The sequence below is a fragment of the Halyomorpha halys genome, unplaced genomic scaffold (genome assembly GCF_000696795.3).
Source record: "Halyomorpha halys isolate HHAL.00 unplaced genomic scaffold, Hhal_1.1 Scaffold21.1, whole genome shotgun sequence".
NCBI lineage: Eukaryota > Metazoa > Arthropoda > Insecta > Hemiptera > Pentatomidae > Halyomorpha > Halyomorpha halys.
The window spans coordinates 385,828-402,035 of record NW_027112014.1 but is presented as its reverse complement, the minus strand read 5'-3'; the positions used below and the strand labels follow the sequence as shown (position 1 = coordinate 402,035).

The window sequence follows — 16,208 nt, the reverse complement described above, 5'->3', positions numbered from 1 at the left end:
CCAATAAATTGAGAAATATAAAAAAAAATACACAAAAGTGGACAAGTGCCATAAGGGGAAACAGAAGAGAAGAAGTGGTTGTTGCAAGAGTAAGAATAGGACATTCCAAATTAACTCACCTTCACTTAATCACAAAAGAGGACCAGCCTATATGCCAAACCTGTAAGTCCCCATTATCAATAAATCATATAATTGAAGAATGTTCATCATTTCGTCAAGCCTTTGAAAATAATAAAATTCCTCGTACAAGAGAATTGGCCCTTAAAGACTCAGAAGAATCCATAGACAAAATAATAAAATTTCTCAAAGAAACACAACTTTATGCTAAAATATAATCCACAAATACCGACCAGTGTAAAAATGAAATAGTCTACATTCAACTATAAGTCAAGAAGATAGATGAAGTAAAAAGGGTGTAATAACCTAGATGTTGATCGCCCTGAATAAAAATCTAATCTAATCTAATCTACAGTCGTAAATTTAAATAGATCCAAAAAAAACAAAAAAACAATTGGCAGATATCATGAAAACTACTACTCATACGAAGATAAACGTCATTACTTCATAGCACATTAAACTAGACAATAGAAATCTACACGTCTAATAATTCTTGAGATATAAAATTACCAAAATAAATTCTTCGACTACTGAATTTTCAGTACATTTTTTATGAAATATTGCTTTCTAAAAAAGTATATTTCGGGAACTATGTGATGTAAATTTTATTTTAGGGCTCATGTCTTAGCAAATTTACTCTACTTTAAATGATGCTCCATTAAGTATTGTATTGCTGTTGTTAGTTTTAAAGATATCAAGCTCCGAATGAAAAATTAATTTTCAAAGCGATTTGAAACAGCAGCCATTTTCTACCCCCCCCCCAATAATACTTGCCAGATTCGTCAATTTTACGAGTAATTCTACATTGTTTTCATTGAAGTAATCTTTTAGTATCTTGGATTTCTTTTCTACAAACCCACTTTTTTTTATGAAATATTGCTTTCTAAAAGAATATTTAGGGAACTATTGAATGTAAATAGTTATTTTAGGGCTGATATTTTAGCAAATTTACTCAACTTTAAATAATGTTCTATAAGATTTTCTAGTGTTGTTAGTATTTTTAACAGCAGACTCTTATTTCATTATTGGCAATACAATAAAGATTCAAAACCTATAAATGCCTCGATGAACTGCTCTAAATTATTTATGTCTTTTCAGTGAGATTGTTGTGAAAATATCGAAAACTTTTGTGAATTTTGTACAGTACCTTATAGTTGTTTATTCTTATAAATGTATCAAAGTGGTAACTTCAGGCAAAAATATTTTTACTTAATAAATTCGGCATCTATACTAGAGTGTATGAAGTATTGGAAATATCTCTCCTTTGAAAAAACATACATATATTGTAAACTATATAAATTACATCAGGGATAAAATATAATTGTACAAAAAATGAAATATAACTATCATCAAACAAACTATTATACACATTGATATTCATATATAAGTTACTTACCCATTGTATGATATATTTCATTTTTCATTCATTCAGTTCATTATGTTGATTCAAATTATTTTTCAGTTTTTTAGACACTACTTATATCTTATAAGATACTACCAATATCTTATATTAGACATATTTTTGTACCTATGTAATATTATATTATATTTCATATTTCATAATTATTATACAACTACTATCTATTTCCATGGTTATTAATCAACTATTTATTATCAATTCATTGTTATGTATATTTTCAAATCTGTTGGATTATTATTTCTTTTAATTTTTCTCTAAATGATGGTTGTTATCTTCTTTGCTTTTTAGCCCTGAAGAAGACCTGAAATTCCGGTCGAAACGTCGGCACGAAAAAACATTCTTTTGTTTATTTGCCCACCAAATATTCAATGCCACAGATATTATTCTTCAAATGAATTCCATTTGATCCTAAATCATTCCAGTCATTATCAATTACTTTTATATAACAATCTAATACCTCAAATTCTTTTGAATTGTTACCTTAATGTTTTTCAAAAAAGTGGTTAATTATTCGTCCCGATGTGAAATAATCCAACGGGCCCCCCCATCCTATCCTACTCAAAATTTAATTTGTTTTATTTTTGTATAATATTAAAAATGTATGAAATATGACTTATTATGAAAGCTAAAACTTTTTTTATTCAGAGATAGTCAGGTAATTTAAAATAAACTGAATTAACTGCATCCAAAGAACAACGGGTTTTCCAAGTTGAGCATTATAAAGCTCTGACTACTAGCTCTCTCAAATCCTCATGGGGCAAGTGATATTTGGAGCCAAGCTTCATGGCCACGGGATGGGAATCGACCCTATAACCAGGGGGTTGTGGTGTTCCGGAGACTCCTGTGCACAACATGGTCTGCACTGTTTTTGATGCACTACGGTCCAGATTGCTGAGGGAAACCGCACCTTAAACCCTCACAGAAAACTATTTCCATCAGCTAGTAACCGAAGAAAACTACCCGTAATACAGAAACTTTCTGTACGGTTGGAAAACTATTTTTGGGGCAGCCCAATTCAATCTCCGTAATAGAATAAGACCAACCCCCAGAAGGGCAGCGGACGGACAGACGACTGAACTTTACAACCGATTGTAAGAATTGTAAATTGATTTGATGTTACAGATACTTGTGTAACATCGTGCTACAGCTGCACACCTGTATTTCAAAAGGCAGGGGAAGGTGTGAATAAATTAATTAATTTTTATAATAACATTTTTAAAAAAAAATCACCTATCTTAAAATTAAATTAAAAACAAATATTAATTGAAACACCTTTTTGAGTCTCGAGAAAATGGAGTTGCCAAACGATCGGTTATGTCCTTCTTTTGGATTCTAGAAAAAATGATAAAAACAATCAAGACTTGTATCAAGAATTTTGTGACCGTACAAATCAATTTACCAATAACATCATCTTTTTTTTATGACCCCCTTTCTGGTAATGTCTGACTTACGGAGGGGGGATGTTCTCTAGGGGACCAACCTATTCTAACCAGGGTTGGGAGTAAAGTTTTTCTTTCGTGGAACCGCTACATAAATGAAAAATAAATCGATTCCTCAGGCCGGATTCGAACCGGCACCGTTGCAGTTATGAGGCATAACGTTGCAGTCGTTAAACTCCCTCAGCTACACACCTACCCAAAAAATAGGAGTTTAAACTGAGGTTTTCAAGTATTGGTTCCAGGAATCGCCTTTTTTTTTCTAGATTTCTTGAGCGTGCTAGTTCAGAATATTACTTAAGTTTTAAATCTAAATATTTAAATCAATTTCTGAAGCTTTTGAAACAAATAAATAATTTAATCTAATTTTCTAATCACCTTAATACTCGCCTGATAGCAGATAGATAGATATTGGAACTTTAAGGAAGTTTTCATTTACATGAATTAGGAATTGTTTCTGTTCAAAAATTCTTTAAGAATATTTTTTTTTATTAACATAGTGTGGGTTGATATGGACCACACTAACATAATTTGAATTACTATGGTTCATACTAATGTAATGTGGGTTTTATGGTTCATACAATTCAATCAATAATTACATGAAACAATAATAACAGCTACATAAATTTTTATGAATGGAATATGGTCCGGGTGCGGTAAAAAAAAATCCTAATAGTAGAATTATACTATTTTATTTTTTTTTATTTATTATACTATTTTATTTTATTATTACTATTAGGCTCAATAAAATAGTACAATTCTACTATTTGGATTTTTTTTTACCGCACCCGGACCATATTCCATTCATCTATACACACGGTCAATCAATAATCTTCCAATATACATAAATTTTTCTTAGTTCAGTTACATCATTTTTGTATTGATTTCCTGTTTATATTTTTTTTCTTCCTCGATTTTCTTCACTCTTTTACTTATTATACCTTAAAACTGTAAAATACAATAAACTCAAAATGTTTTCTGAAATTAAAAAACCTTACTAAAAAAAAAAAAATTAAATTGATAAAAGCTGTAAACATTTGTACATAAGATATAATGAAAATAATAATAAAAGCAATTCTGAAAAATAAGAAAATTGTATAACTTGATAAATATGGACTAAACAATACAACGAACAATCATACTCAAAATCCAGTAACAATGAAACCTGCGCAATAAAATATAAATTTAATGATATGAGGATGGTAGAAGATGAACCTCTGGGAGAGCATTTTATTTTCGATTAATTAACTATAAAACACGTCCTTGAATTCAACTACAAAAAAAAGTTTATAGTGTAATAACTAACAATAAAAATAATAAGTACTGTAATAACCTCAAAAATTTTTATATTAACAAATAAAAGGTGATTTAAAATTAATAATATTGTTGTTTCAGTTTTTCATCTTGTAGACACATATAATTTTGAGCATAACTTTCTTCAAAATGACTAAAACCACAAAAGTTTTTGCCAAGCATGGTAATTGAAATTCATTGGATATTCTCATCAAATTTAAAAAATCTAACCCAAGAGACATTTAATCATTACATTAAAATTTCACGCATAAAATCTTTAATAGATAATTTTACTCCGATACATCTGCTTAGAAATGCAAGTTCAAGTATATTTGAATTAAAATGTTAGGAACAGAAATTCTGCCAGTTCGGCATTTTACAATTTTTCAATGACCCAGATAAACTAGAAATTCTCAAGTAATATATACTGTATCTACCGTAACACCAAAACAAGATGAAACTAAAATTTTGAGTAATCTTTTTTGTTAAATTTAAGTTATACAAAGTATTGTGGTTTTGGCTATCCTTAAATATTGTATTTAAAAACTTTTCTAATTCTTTAATGCTCCAAATTTATCATACCATCCACCATTGCAACGCTGTCGATATAACAAAAACCCAAAAGGAGAAAACAGTATTTATTTATAACAGTAGTTATAGTTTATAACAGTAGTTATTGCACCCCAATTATTTATTACTTTAATGAAAACTATGTATAGGTGCTAGAAAAAATTGATGAGCCAACCAGGCATAGTAGGGGAAGCAAAAAATAGTGGCTGTTTCAAAGCGATAAAAAAAAAAAAAAAAATTCATTTGGAGCTCTATATCTTAAAAAGTAGGAACAACACAAGAAAATTTAAGAGAATGTCAGTTAAAGAAGAGTAAATTTGCTAAAATATGAGCCCTAATAGAGTTATTAACGTTAAATATTTTTCGAGATATAGCTTTTTAAAAAGCAACGTTTCAGAAAAATGTTGTATGGGACGTACTGAAAGATCAGTAGTTAGGGAATTTATTTTGAAAAATCTGTAAAACTATGTCCCAGGACTCTTCAAACGTAGAGATGTCCATTAGAACTCAAATTAACGCCAGTTTAATGTGCTATAAAGTAGTTTATGACGCTTCTAATAGAGATATTTACGTTCTATAGTTCTCGAGGTATAGCTTTTTAAAAAGCAACATTTCATAAAAATGTATTAGACGTACTGAAGATCAGTAGTTAGGGAATTTATTTTGAAAAATTTATATCTCAAAAACCATTTGACGTACAGATGTCTATTAGCACTCAAATTAAAACTAGTTTAATGTGCCATAAAGTATTTTATGATGTTTATCTCCGTACTGTTAAGCTAAGATATAGCTTTTCATTAACAAAAATGTTTTCGAAACCACTATAAATCAAAATTTTGTGAATTTATTTCAGAAAATATCATAAAAACTACTACTCCTACGAAGATAAACGTCATAAACTACTTTATAGCACATTAAACTGGCGTTAATTTGAGTTCTAATGGACATCTCTACGTTTGAAGAGTCCTGGGACATAGTTTTACAGAATTAATAAAAAAAACTACTGATTTTTTAATGCATTTTTATAAAATGTTGCTTTTTAAAAAGCTATATCTCGAGAACTATAGAACGTAAATATCTCTATTAGAAGCGTTATAAACTACATTATAGTACATTAAACTATCATTAATTTGATTGCTGGAAGATATCTATATATCTAATGGTTTATGAGATATAGCTTTTCATTAACAAAAAGGTTTTCGAAACTACTAGAAATCAAAATTTTGTGAATTTATTTCAGAAAATATCATTAAAACTACTACTCCTACAAAGATAAACGTCATAAACTACTTTATATTTTATAGCACATTAAACAAGCTTTAATTTGAGTGCTAATAGACATCTGTACGTCTAATGTTTCCTGAGATATAGTTCTCCAAAATTAATAAAAAAATTATTGATTTTTCGGTGCTTTTTTAATACATAAAATGCTTTTTTATTTTGATTGGATAAGTTTGTCGGGGGGTGCGGTCAGCAAAGAACAACATAAATAAACAAAACCATATTTATTTATTTTATGCCGACGTTTCGACCTGAGTTTCAGGTCTTCTTCAGGGCTATAGAATAAAAGAGATAACAAGAACATTTAGAGCAACATACAATTGAAAAGGAATAGTATACAAACAAATTTAGAATTATACAAAATATTGAATTAAATCATAAATGTTAAAAAATTGATAACTGATAATCGAATAGTACAAAATTTTAATTGATAGATAATCGTGGAATTGTTTGGTAGTAAATTGAAAACAGTGACAGATGAAATATAATATCATGTAGGTAAGAAGATATGTATAATATCTTGACCGCACCCCCCAACAGACTTCTCCAATCATTATATTATTGTATAATAATGAAATGAATTTTGTACTATTCAATTATCAGTTATCAATTTTTTATCATTTATAATTTAATTCAATATTTTGTATAATTCTAAATTTGTTTGTATACTATTCCTTTTCAATTGTATGTTACTCTAAATGTTGTTGTTATCTCTTTTATTCTATAGCCCTGATGAAGACCTGAAACTCAGGTCGAAACTTCGGCATAAAATAAATAAATATGGTTTTGTTTATTTATGTTGTTCTTTGCTGACCGCACCCCCCGACGAACTTCTCCAATCAAAATAAAAAAGCATTTTATGTATTAAAAAAGCACTGAAAAATGAATAATTTTTTTATTAATTTTGGAGAACTATATTTCAGGAAACTTACAGATGTACAGATGTCTATTAGCATTCAAATTAAAGCTAGTTTAATGTGCTATAAAATATAAAGTAGTTTATGACGTTTATCTTTGTAGGAGTAGTAATTTTTATGATATTTTCTGAAATAAATTCACAAAATTTTGATTTATAGTAGTTTCGAAAACATTTTTGTTAATGAAAAGCTGTATCTCAGAAACCATTAGATATATAGATATCTTCCAGCAATCAAATTAAAGATAGTTTATGTACTATAATGTAGTTTACAACGCTTCTAATAGAGATATTTACGTTCTATAGTTCTCGAGGTATAGCTTTTTAAAAAGCAACATTTCATAAAAATGCATTAAAAAATCAGTAGTTTTTTTTATTAATTCTGTAAAACTATGTCCCAGGACTCTTCAAACGTAGAGATGTCCATTAGAACTCAAATTAACGCCAGTTTAATGTGCTATAAAGTAGTTTATGACGTTTATCTTTGTAGGAGTAGTAGTTTTTATGATATTTTCTGAAATAAATTCACAAAATTTTGATTTATAGTAGTTTAGTACTGGAAATTTAAGACTGATGAAGACTGAAATTTAGGTCGAAACGTCAGTATAAAATAAATAAATATGGTTGGTTTTATTTATGTTGTTCTTTGCTGACCGCACCCCCCGACAAACTTCTCCAATCATTAATCTACGGTCAACTATCTACACCTCTTTTTTATTTTGTTTAAGTTGCTTTTTAAAAAGCTATATCTCGAAAATCATTGAACGTAAATAGCTCTATTAGAGCTCATGTTTTCGCAACTTTACTAAACTTTAAATGATGTTCCATTAAGTTCTGTAGTGTTGGTAGTTTCAATGCTATGGAGTTCAGATTAAAAAATTAGTTTTGAAACAGCCGCTATTTTGTATTCCCCCTTAATACTCTTGATGGACTCATCAATTTTGACTAGTAATTATATCTAGTAATCAGAAATTGGGGTGAAGTTACTGAATTTTTTTCCTGCGGGCTCATGTACTAAGACAATTCATTAATTTAGAAGGAATAGTGCATAGGGAACAGTGTTTTTTTTTATTTTTTCACCTAAAAAATTTTTTGAAAAGTTTATCACTAAAATACTGGATATAAAAAGTAATTTATTCTTCTTCTCAATTCTCGTAATACGAATATGTTTCATTCCACTGGTTCTAATTTCTACTGACCAGCAATTAAAGTAACGCTCTGTGTGAGTTGTTTCCAGTTAACCTACAAAAAATAAACTATTCAAATAGGAATTGTGGTTCTGAAAAAATATTGTTATATTTAATACAATATGTATATATTGACTTACCTAAGGCACTAACCATTATTCTTCTACTATCAAAGACATTTCGGACAGACCTTATTTTTTTTACCAGTGATCATAGATCAATTAAGACCCATCCTGTGGCCTGATCTGATTGGCCGACTGCCAGCCAATGAGGTGCCTAATTAACCAGTTATGGCGATCCATTATTGAAGAGGACCAATGAATTTAACAGAAGCCAGGCGGGGCAGGACATTATGAATGTTCTACGAAGGCGAAGGCAGCAATTTGCTCGGAGCTAACGAATCAATCATTCACAAGATGGTGGTCTATAATTGACCCTGATCTAACCTCTTGGGCTACACACCTCTACCACATGCCAGCTCCTAAGTTCGTCGACCACTACAGGTACATGGGAATAAAAGTAGTTAGTTTGTAAATAGTTAGTATCCTAAGAACATAGCGAGTATTGTATGCGTCTCTGAAGGTAATCAAGAAACCCTAAGAAGGGTTTATTAAGGTGCCTCTACATCTTTGCCAAACTTAAGCAAATTCCAGCTTCCTTTATTTGTCACTCGTCAATTTTAACTAGTAATGATACGTAGTCTTCATTAAATTAATGAAAAATTGGGGAAAGGAATCCTGTCACGAACAACTATAAATCAATTTATTTTAGCAAATATCATGAAAACTAATACTCCTATGAAGACAAGTTTCATAGACTACTCTATAGTGTGCTAAACTAGCTTTAATTTGGTTGCTGACAGACATCTTTAAGTCAAATGGTTCCTATTTATTTTTTCATAAATCGAAACTTTTATCTGAACAATTAATAGAAATTATCGTTTTGTGAATTTTTCAAATATATAAAAACTACAACTTCTACGAAGATAAACATAAACTGCTTTATAGTACATTCAACTAGCTTCAATTTTAGTGCAAATAGACAGTGATGAAATGGTTCCAGAGATATAATTTTCCCAAAATTAATTTTAAAAAACTACTGATTTTTCAGTGCATTTTTTATGAAATGTTGCATTTAAAAAAATTTTATTTCGGTAACTTTTGAACATAAATAGCCCTATTAGGGCTCATGTTGTAGTAAATGTACTCTACTTTAAATGATGCTCTACAAGGGTTTCTAGTGTGGTAGTTGTCAAGTTATATAGCTCTGAAAGAAAATTTTTTTTTTTACGTTTTGAAACAGCCGCCATATTTCTTCCCCCTACCTAAACTTGGCAGACTCATCAATTTTAACTAAATGATACGTAATCTTCATTAAAATAATGAAAAATTGGGGTGAAATAATTAATGTTTTTTTTCACTGAGCTCTTCTACTGTTCCTATAGTACAAGAGCCCAAGAGGAGAAAAAAGGCAGTTATCTCACCCCAATTTTTGATTAATTTAATGAAAACTATGTATAATTACTAGCCAAAATTGATGAGTCCGCCAAGTATAAGTAGGGGGAATAAAAATTGGTGGCTGTTTCAAAGCGATAAAAAAAAAAAAATTCATTTGGAGCTCTATATCTTAAAAAGTAGAAACAACACAACAAAACCTAAGAGAACGTCATTTAAAGAAGAGTAAATTTGCTAAAATATGAGCTCTAATCGAGTTATTTACGTTAAATATTTTTCGAGATTTTTAAAAAGCAACGTTTCAGAAAAATGTTGCATGGGACGTGCTGAAATATTAGTAGTTAGTGAATTTATTTTGAAAAATTTATATCTCAAAAACCATTTGACGTGCAGATGTCTATTAGCACTCAAATTAAAGCTAGTTTAATGTACTATAAAGTAGATTAGTATGTTTATCTTCGTAGGAATAATAGTTTACATGAAATTTGCTAAAATAAATTCTTTTATAGTTATTTGGATTGGCCAACAATCGTACAAGGTGGCCTTAATTTGTGGCCGACCAGATGAATATTTTTGAGCACAAAGGACGCTTGTCCTGTATTCACACGTTTGTGTTCATTTGTCATTGTTTAGAACTGCCAAAAGATAAATATATGTGCTCTCCATGTTTTAATTAATTAAAGAATTTCCGCAAACATCGGATTCAATAATTAACTTTAGTTTAAACTTGTATATTTTAAAATTCCATCGATTCGGTTTAAATACATTGTTTCAAATCTTGTTAATTAAGTTTAGCAATTTATTTATTATTTACTATAGAACAAATATATATTTCTAAAGACATTATAGGCTCATTATAATATGTAAATATAAACGTATTAAACAACAAAAGTCCACTGATCCTACTTTGGATTTGTGAAATAATAAAAACGTGTTTAAATAAATAATTTATATCCATTATAGTCTCAAAACCTATATTTTCTTTACAAGTCCGACGTTTCTGCCAGTTCGGCCATCCCCAGGGGCAATTTAGCACAAAACAGCTTTTATTACATCTATGATCCTCAACAATTCAAAATACTTAACAATATTATTTATAATTTATCTTACCTTAATTCAATTTTTGGACTAAATAATTTAAAAACACAACTTCATGCAGGCTACATTTGAAAACGTACATTTCATATGAAATGACCCAAAATTACGCATGTTCTATACATCGTTATACTCTATACTCATTGATATACTCTATAATCATTAGTATACTCTACTCTATACTCTATACTCACTAATACTCTTGTTCAGATCGGAGGTTCCTGCTTTGACGAACCTACAATTTGGGTTTGTACACCAAAATTGTATTTTTTTTCATTTGACTAACATCTTTATTATTTTCACAGCGAACTAACACATAAAAAAATATTTTTCATTTTAAAATAAAATTTTTGATTAGTAACAAAAAAAAAAGTATTCTGAAACAAGAATCATTTTTTGTTTTTGAGATCAGTGATAATCGTTTAACATAGATTTTTTTTTTCATGAAGGCAATTTCAAATAACAAACACTGAATAAAAAAAACTGCGCCACGAATGAACCGACTTAATAAATGATAATAATTTCACGAACTGAATATAAAATATAAAAATATATCCCTTCATAGTTCAAAAACTACATTATTATTTTATTTATAATGCCACCATCAAGTTCTGTTGTAGAGCTCTCCTGACGGGCCTGAGACGCGTCGGCCTCGCCACACCCTGGATCGAGATGCCGTCCCTCCTTGGAAGACTCCCCTACCTCTTCTACAATAGTCTCCTCGTGTCCATCGTAGTCTACATGCTCTGCTGCTACGTTTACTCCGTCACCACAATTACTATTCCATTCCAGGTCAGAAGTTATATCATCAGTAAGAAAGATTTCAAATGAAAGTAGCTATAACGTAAATAATTTTGACATAAATCTCTTCATATACAATCAATTTTCTTGAGAATGCTATTTTTGTTGAAATAAATCAGTATACAAGTTAAGTCTCAAAACATTCTTTAAAAGTCCAACGTTTCGGCCGATTCGGGCATCCTCGTGGACAATCAAGTTGATAACAGCTTCTATTATACATTCAATTTTAACAAACATTATAACTCCATAAATTCTTACCTCCTACATGCTTTCTCATTATTCGTTCCTTTCTCATTGATAGATTTTTCCAAGTAAACCACAATGGTTTCTATTCATCCCTCTATTCTCAGTCCGCTGGTGTTCCTCAAGGTAGTATCCTCTACACCGTCTATATAGCTGACATTCCAACCAATCCTAATACTATCCTCACCACGTATGCCGATGACACATGTGTGCTTGCTGTTAATAATAACCCATTAATTGTATCCCAAAATCTCCAATCCCATGTCACAGCCCTCGAAGATTGGTGTCGTAATTGGAGGATTAAGATAAGTTCCAACAAATCTCATCAAATCACCTTTACCCTTCGTCTACTGACTGCCCTACAGTTTCATTTAACGATGTTACTCTTACCCCTGTCGCACAGATCCGCTACCTTGGACTATATTTGGACAAACGATTAACCTGGAATCCTCACACAAGACTGAAAAGACAGGAAACTGCACGTCGATTTCGACTATTACAGCACTTACTAGACAAACTGTCTAAACTTCCAACACATTACAAAAGACTGATCTACATGACTGTAATAAGGCCAATCTGGACATATGGAGTTGAGCTTTGGGGCTCCACTAAATCTTCGAATTCCTCTCGTATTCAATCCTTACAATCCAAAATCCTTCGTAAAATCCTCAATGCTCCTTACTTTGTCACAAATAAAATCATACATAAAGACCTTAATGTTCCCTATGTAACCGATCAAGCCCGAACCAGATATCACTCCTTCCATTATAAACTCTCTAACCACTCAAACCCCTTAGTTTCTAATCTTGCATCCTCTTCTATTCCTGACAATCCTCCGAGGCGCCTGAAAAGAAGATGGCCACGAGACCAGCTAATATAAAATGTCATTAGAGTGCTACCAAAGGGTAGTTTCTCTACACGCCTGTAACACTCCAATTTAACTTAGATCAGATTGACTAAATGTATTATAATGTACAGTTGTAAATAGCAATAAATAAATATTAAAAAAAAAAAATTGTTGAGGTAAAGAAAACTTCTAAATATAACATTCTATATTTTGCTTGTACGACGTTTCAGGAAATAATCCCATATTCATGCACCATTTCATCCTCCTATTTGTCACCATTTTTTCAATTTCCATTTTTGAAATCATTTCATTTATACACATATAGTTTAAAATTGATTCATAATTCGGTTATGATACATTTACTAGATGTGTATACATGATATGATTACAAAAATGGAAATTGAAAAAATTACAAATATAAGGATGAAATGGTGCATGAATATGGGGTAATGTCCCGAAATGTTGTACTAGCAAAATATAGAATAAATGAATGGAATATGGTCCGGGTGCGGTCAAAAAAACTCAAATAGTAGATAATTATACTATTTTATTAAGCCAACGTTTCGCCCCACGTTGCAGGGCTTCGTCAGGGCTAAAAAAGATACAAACACTTGACATAGTTACAAAAAAACAAAAACAAAACATAAGTGGAAAATAACAGTAATTACTGTTTACAACCTTTCATTTTTCTTATTATATTTTACTTTTCATTGTATACCCCTGTTATTTATTAATAGGGGTATACAATGAAAAGTAAAATATAATACAGGGTATACAATGAAAAGTAAAATATAATAAGAAAAATGAAAGGTTGTAAACAGTAATTACTGTTATTTTCCACTTACGTTTTGTTTTTGTTTTTTTTGTAACTATGTCAAGTGTTTGTATCTTTTTTAGCCCTGAAGAAGCCCTGCAACGAGGTCGAAACGTGGGCTCAATAAAAATAGTATAGTTATTTACTATTTGAGTATTTTTGACCGCACCCGGACCATATTCCATTCATCTATACACACGCTCAATCAATAATCTTCCAAAATATAGAATAGTTTATATTCTATTTGGATGTTTTTTTTTTCATCTCAACAATTAAAAAAATTAATGATGAATAGAATATGATCCGGGTGCGGTTAAAAAAACTCAAATAGTAAATGGGTATACTATTTTTACTGAGCCAACGTTTCGCCCCACGTTGCAGGGCTTCGTCAGGGCTGTTTTGACGGAAGAACCTGAGTTTCAGGCGTCAAGCGGAGAAGATTAGCTAAAACTGAGGTTTAGACAGCCCTGATGAAGACCTGAAACTCAGGTCGAAACGTCGGCATAAATAAATATTTTTTGTTTAATTATGTTGTTTCTTTGCTGACCGCACCTTCCCCTCCTCCCGACCATCTTCTCAAATCAATAAAAGGTCTTATTTATTAGATTATTCTTGAGGATGGTCGAATTGGCCGAAACGTTGGACTTTTAAAGAAATAATAAAGAGTGGTTTGAGATTTAACTTGGGTTCTGATTAAATCTCTTCTTTACAGGAGCTCTGTGGGCTGGGTGTGAGCACGTCCAACTTCACCTGCGCTCTCATGCTAACCTTCTACCAAATCTCCTACAGTGAGGAACTCAAAAGGATCACCGACAACATGGACCGGATAGCCGAGAGGATATTGAGTGGCGAACTTGCAGGCGCAGAACACTTCCTGAAGCTTTACAAGAGGACCTCCAGGTTAATGGCAATCCTTACAAACCAGTCCATATTCTTCAGCTTCGCTCTGCCTTTGGTCTACAGTTTCCCTGTCCCCCTGATGGACTGGATGGAAGGACACTACCGCTCCAGACATCCCTTCAGAATCGCCAGTCCCTTCGACGACAAGCTCCCAGGAGTCTACGAACTGATAATGCTAATTATGACCTGCAGCATATCATATTCGACTTCGAAGAAAGCTGCAATGGATTGTCTCTTTGTGACACTCTTCACTATACAGAGCGACTTCCTGAAATATCTCTCTGTTGCCATGACGGAACTACAAAAAGAACTTAAAATTGGAAACAGCACGCAAGTTAGAAATAAATTTGTTCTGTGGTTCAGGCTGCATCAAGATATAACAAGGTTTGTGTATTTCGAAATTATTCGACTCAAATTACTCATATACAAAGTAATACTACGACCATCACTGTTACACGGTGCACCACTACTACACTATCTTTACCCAACAGCCCTGAAATCACTACAACAATACCAAAACAGCACACTACAGAAGATATGTCGAGGGACATCTCTTGAAAGACGTAACATGGCACACATTCATAACGAACTACAGTTAGAAACTGTACAACAGCACATCACACGGAGACACATTAAATTCTTCGACAGTCTCCCTGCTTCCTTCAATCCAGTATTCCAGTCTATCACCCCATCCCCCCTTCCTGCGAGGTGGCAGGGCAGGAAAGGTCCCAAAAACCCTATTAACATCACCTCATAGCTCCATCTTCTGATGCACCCCAACCCCCTCCCTCACACTTCTTTTGATTTCAGACTGTTTCTCTTATCATTTCACCATTATCTATTGTCTTTATTATTTTTATTTTTTATTTATCTTTATTTTTATTTTTATTTTATTTTTTATCATATATGCGATACAACACGAGGAGGCCCCTCACCTCCGGACTCAAAATAGCTCCTGAATGGATAACACATATGCAAAATTAAATATAACAGGTAACCTTAAAATACCAAAGGTAGTAAAAGGTAAGACACAACACGAATTACTTTTCTTTCTTGCACAGTAATGCACTACTAATTCACATTTTATTTCTGTTTTTAGAGGGTTCAGAAAAAAAAAAAAAATAATTTTTCTTTTGGAGGTCTATATATTTAAAACCATCAACATCACCAGAAAACCTTATAGAACATCATTTAAAGTGAAGTAAGTTTTCTAAAATATGAGTCCTAATGGATTTATTTACGTTCAATAAATCCCGATAAATAATAGCTATCTAAAAAGCAACATTTCATAAAAAATGTACTTAAAATTCAGTAGTCAATAAATGTATTTTGAGAAATCTATATCTCAGGAACCATTAGAGGTACAGATGTCTACTAACATTGAAATTAAGGCTAGTGTAATATGCCATAAAGTAATTTATGATGTCTATTTCTGTAGAGGTAGTAGTTTTAAAAAATATCATTTTCATATGAAATCCTGTCCCGAACAACTATAAATCAATTTATTTTAGCAAATATCATGAAAACTACTACTCCTATGAAGACAAGTTTCATAGACTACTCTATAGTGTGCTAAACTAGCTTTAATTTGGTTGCTGACAGACATCTTTAAGTCCTAAAATAACTTATTTTCCGAACAATTATAAATCAATTTATTTTAGCAAATATCATGAAAACTACTACTCCTATGAAGACAAGTTTCATAATTCAAATTAAAGCTAGTTTAATGTGCTATAAAATATAAAGTAGTTTATGACGTTTATCTTTGTAGGAGTAGTAGTTTTTATGATATTTTCTGAAATAAATTCACAAAATTTTGATTTATAGTAGTTTA

General features: G+C 31.1%; 1 protein-coding gene across 1 annotated transcript in view; it reads left to right on the top strand.

Annotated features, from left to right (window-relative positions):
- Positions 1-8,365: 8,365 nt before the first annotated feature.
- Positions 8,366-16,208, top strand: part of LOC106681860 (uncharacterized) — a 12,158-nt gene continuing 4,315 nt past the window's right edge. Inside the window, exons 1-3 of the mRNA XM_024360832.2 lie at positions 8,366-8,723; positions 11,390-11,561; positions 14,187-14,758. Coding sequence (XP_024216600.2) covers positions 8,692-8,723; positions 11,390-11,561; positions 14,187-14,758 — 776 coding nt within the window. The 5' untranslated portion in view covers positions 8,366-8,691. The remainder of the gene's footprint in view (positions 8,724-11,389; positions 11,562-14,186; positions 14,759-16,208) is intronic.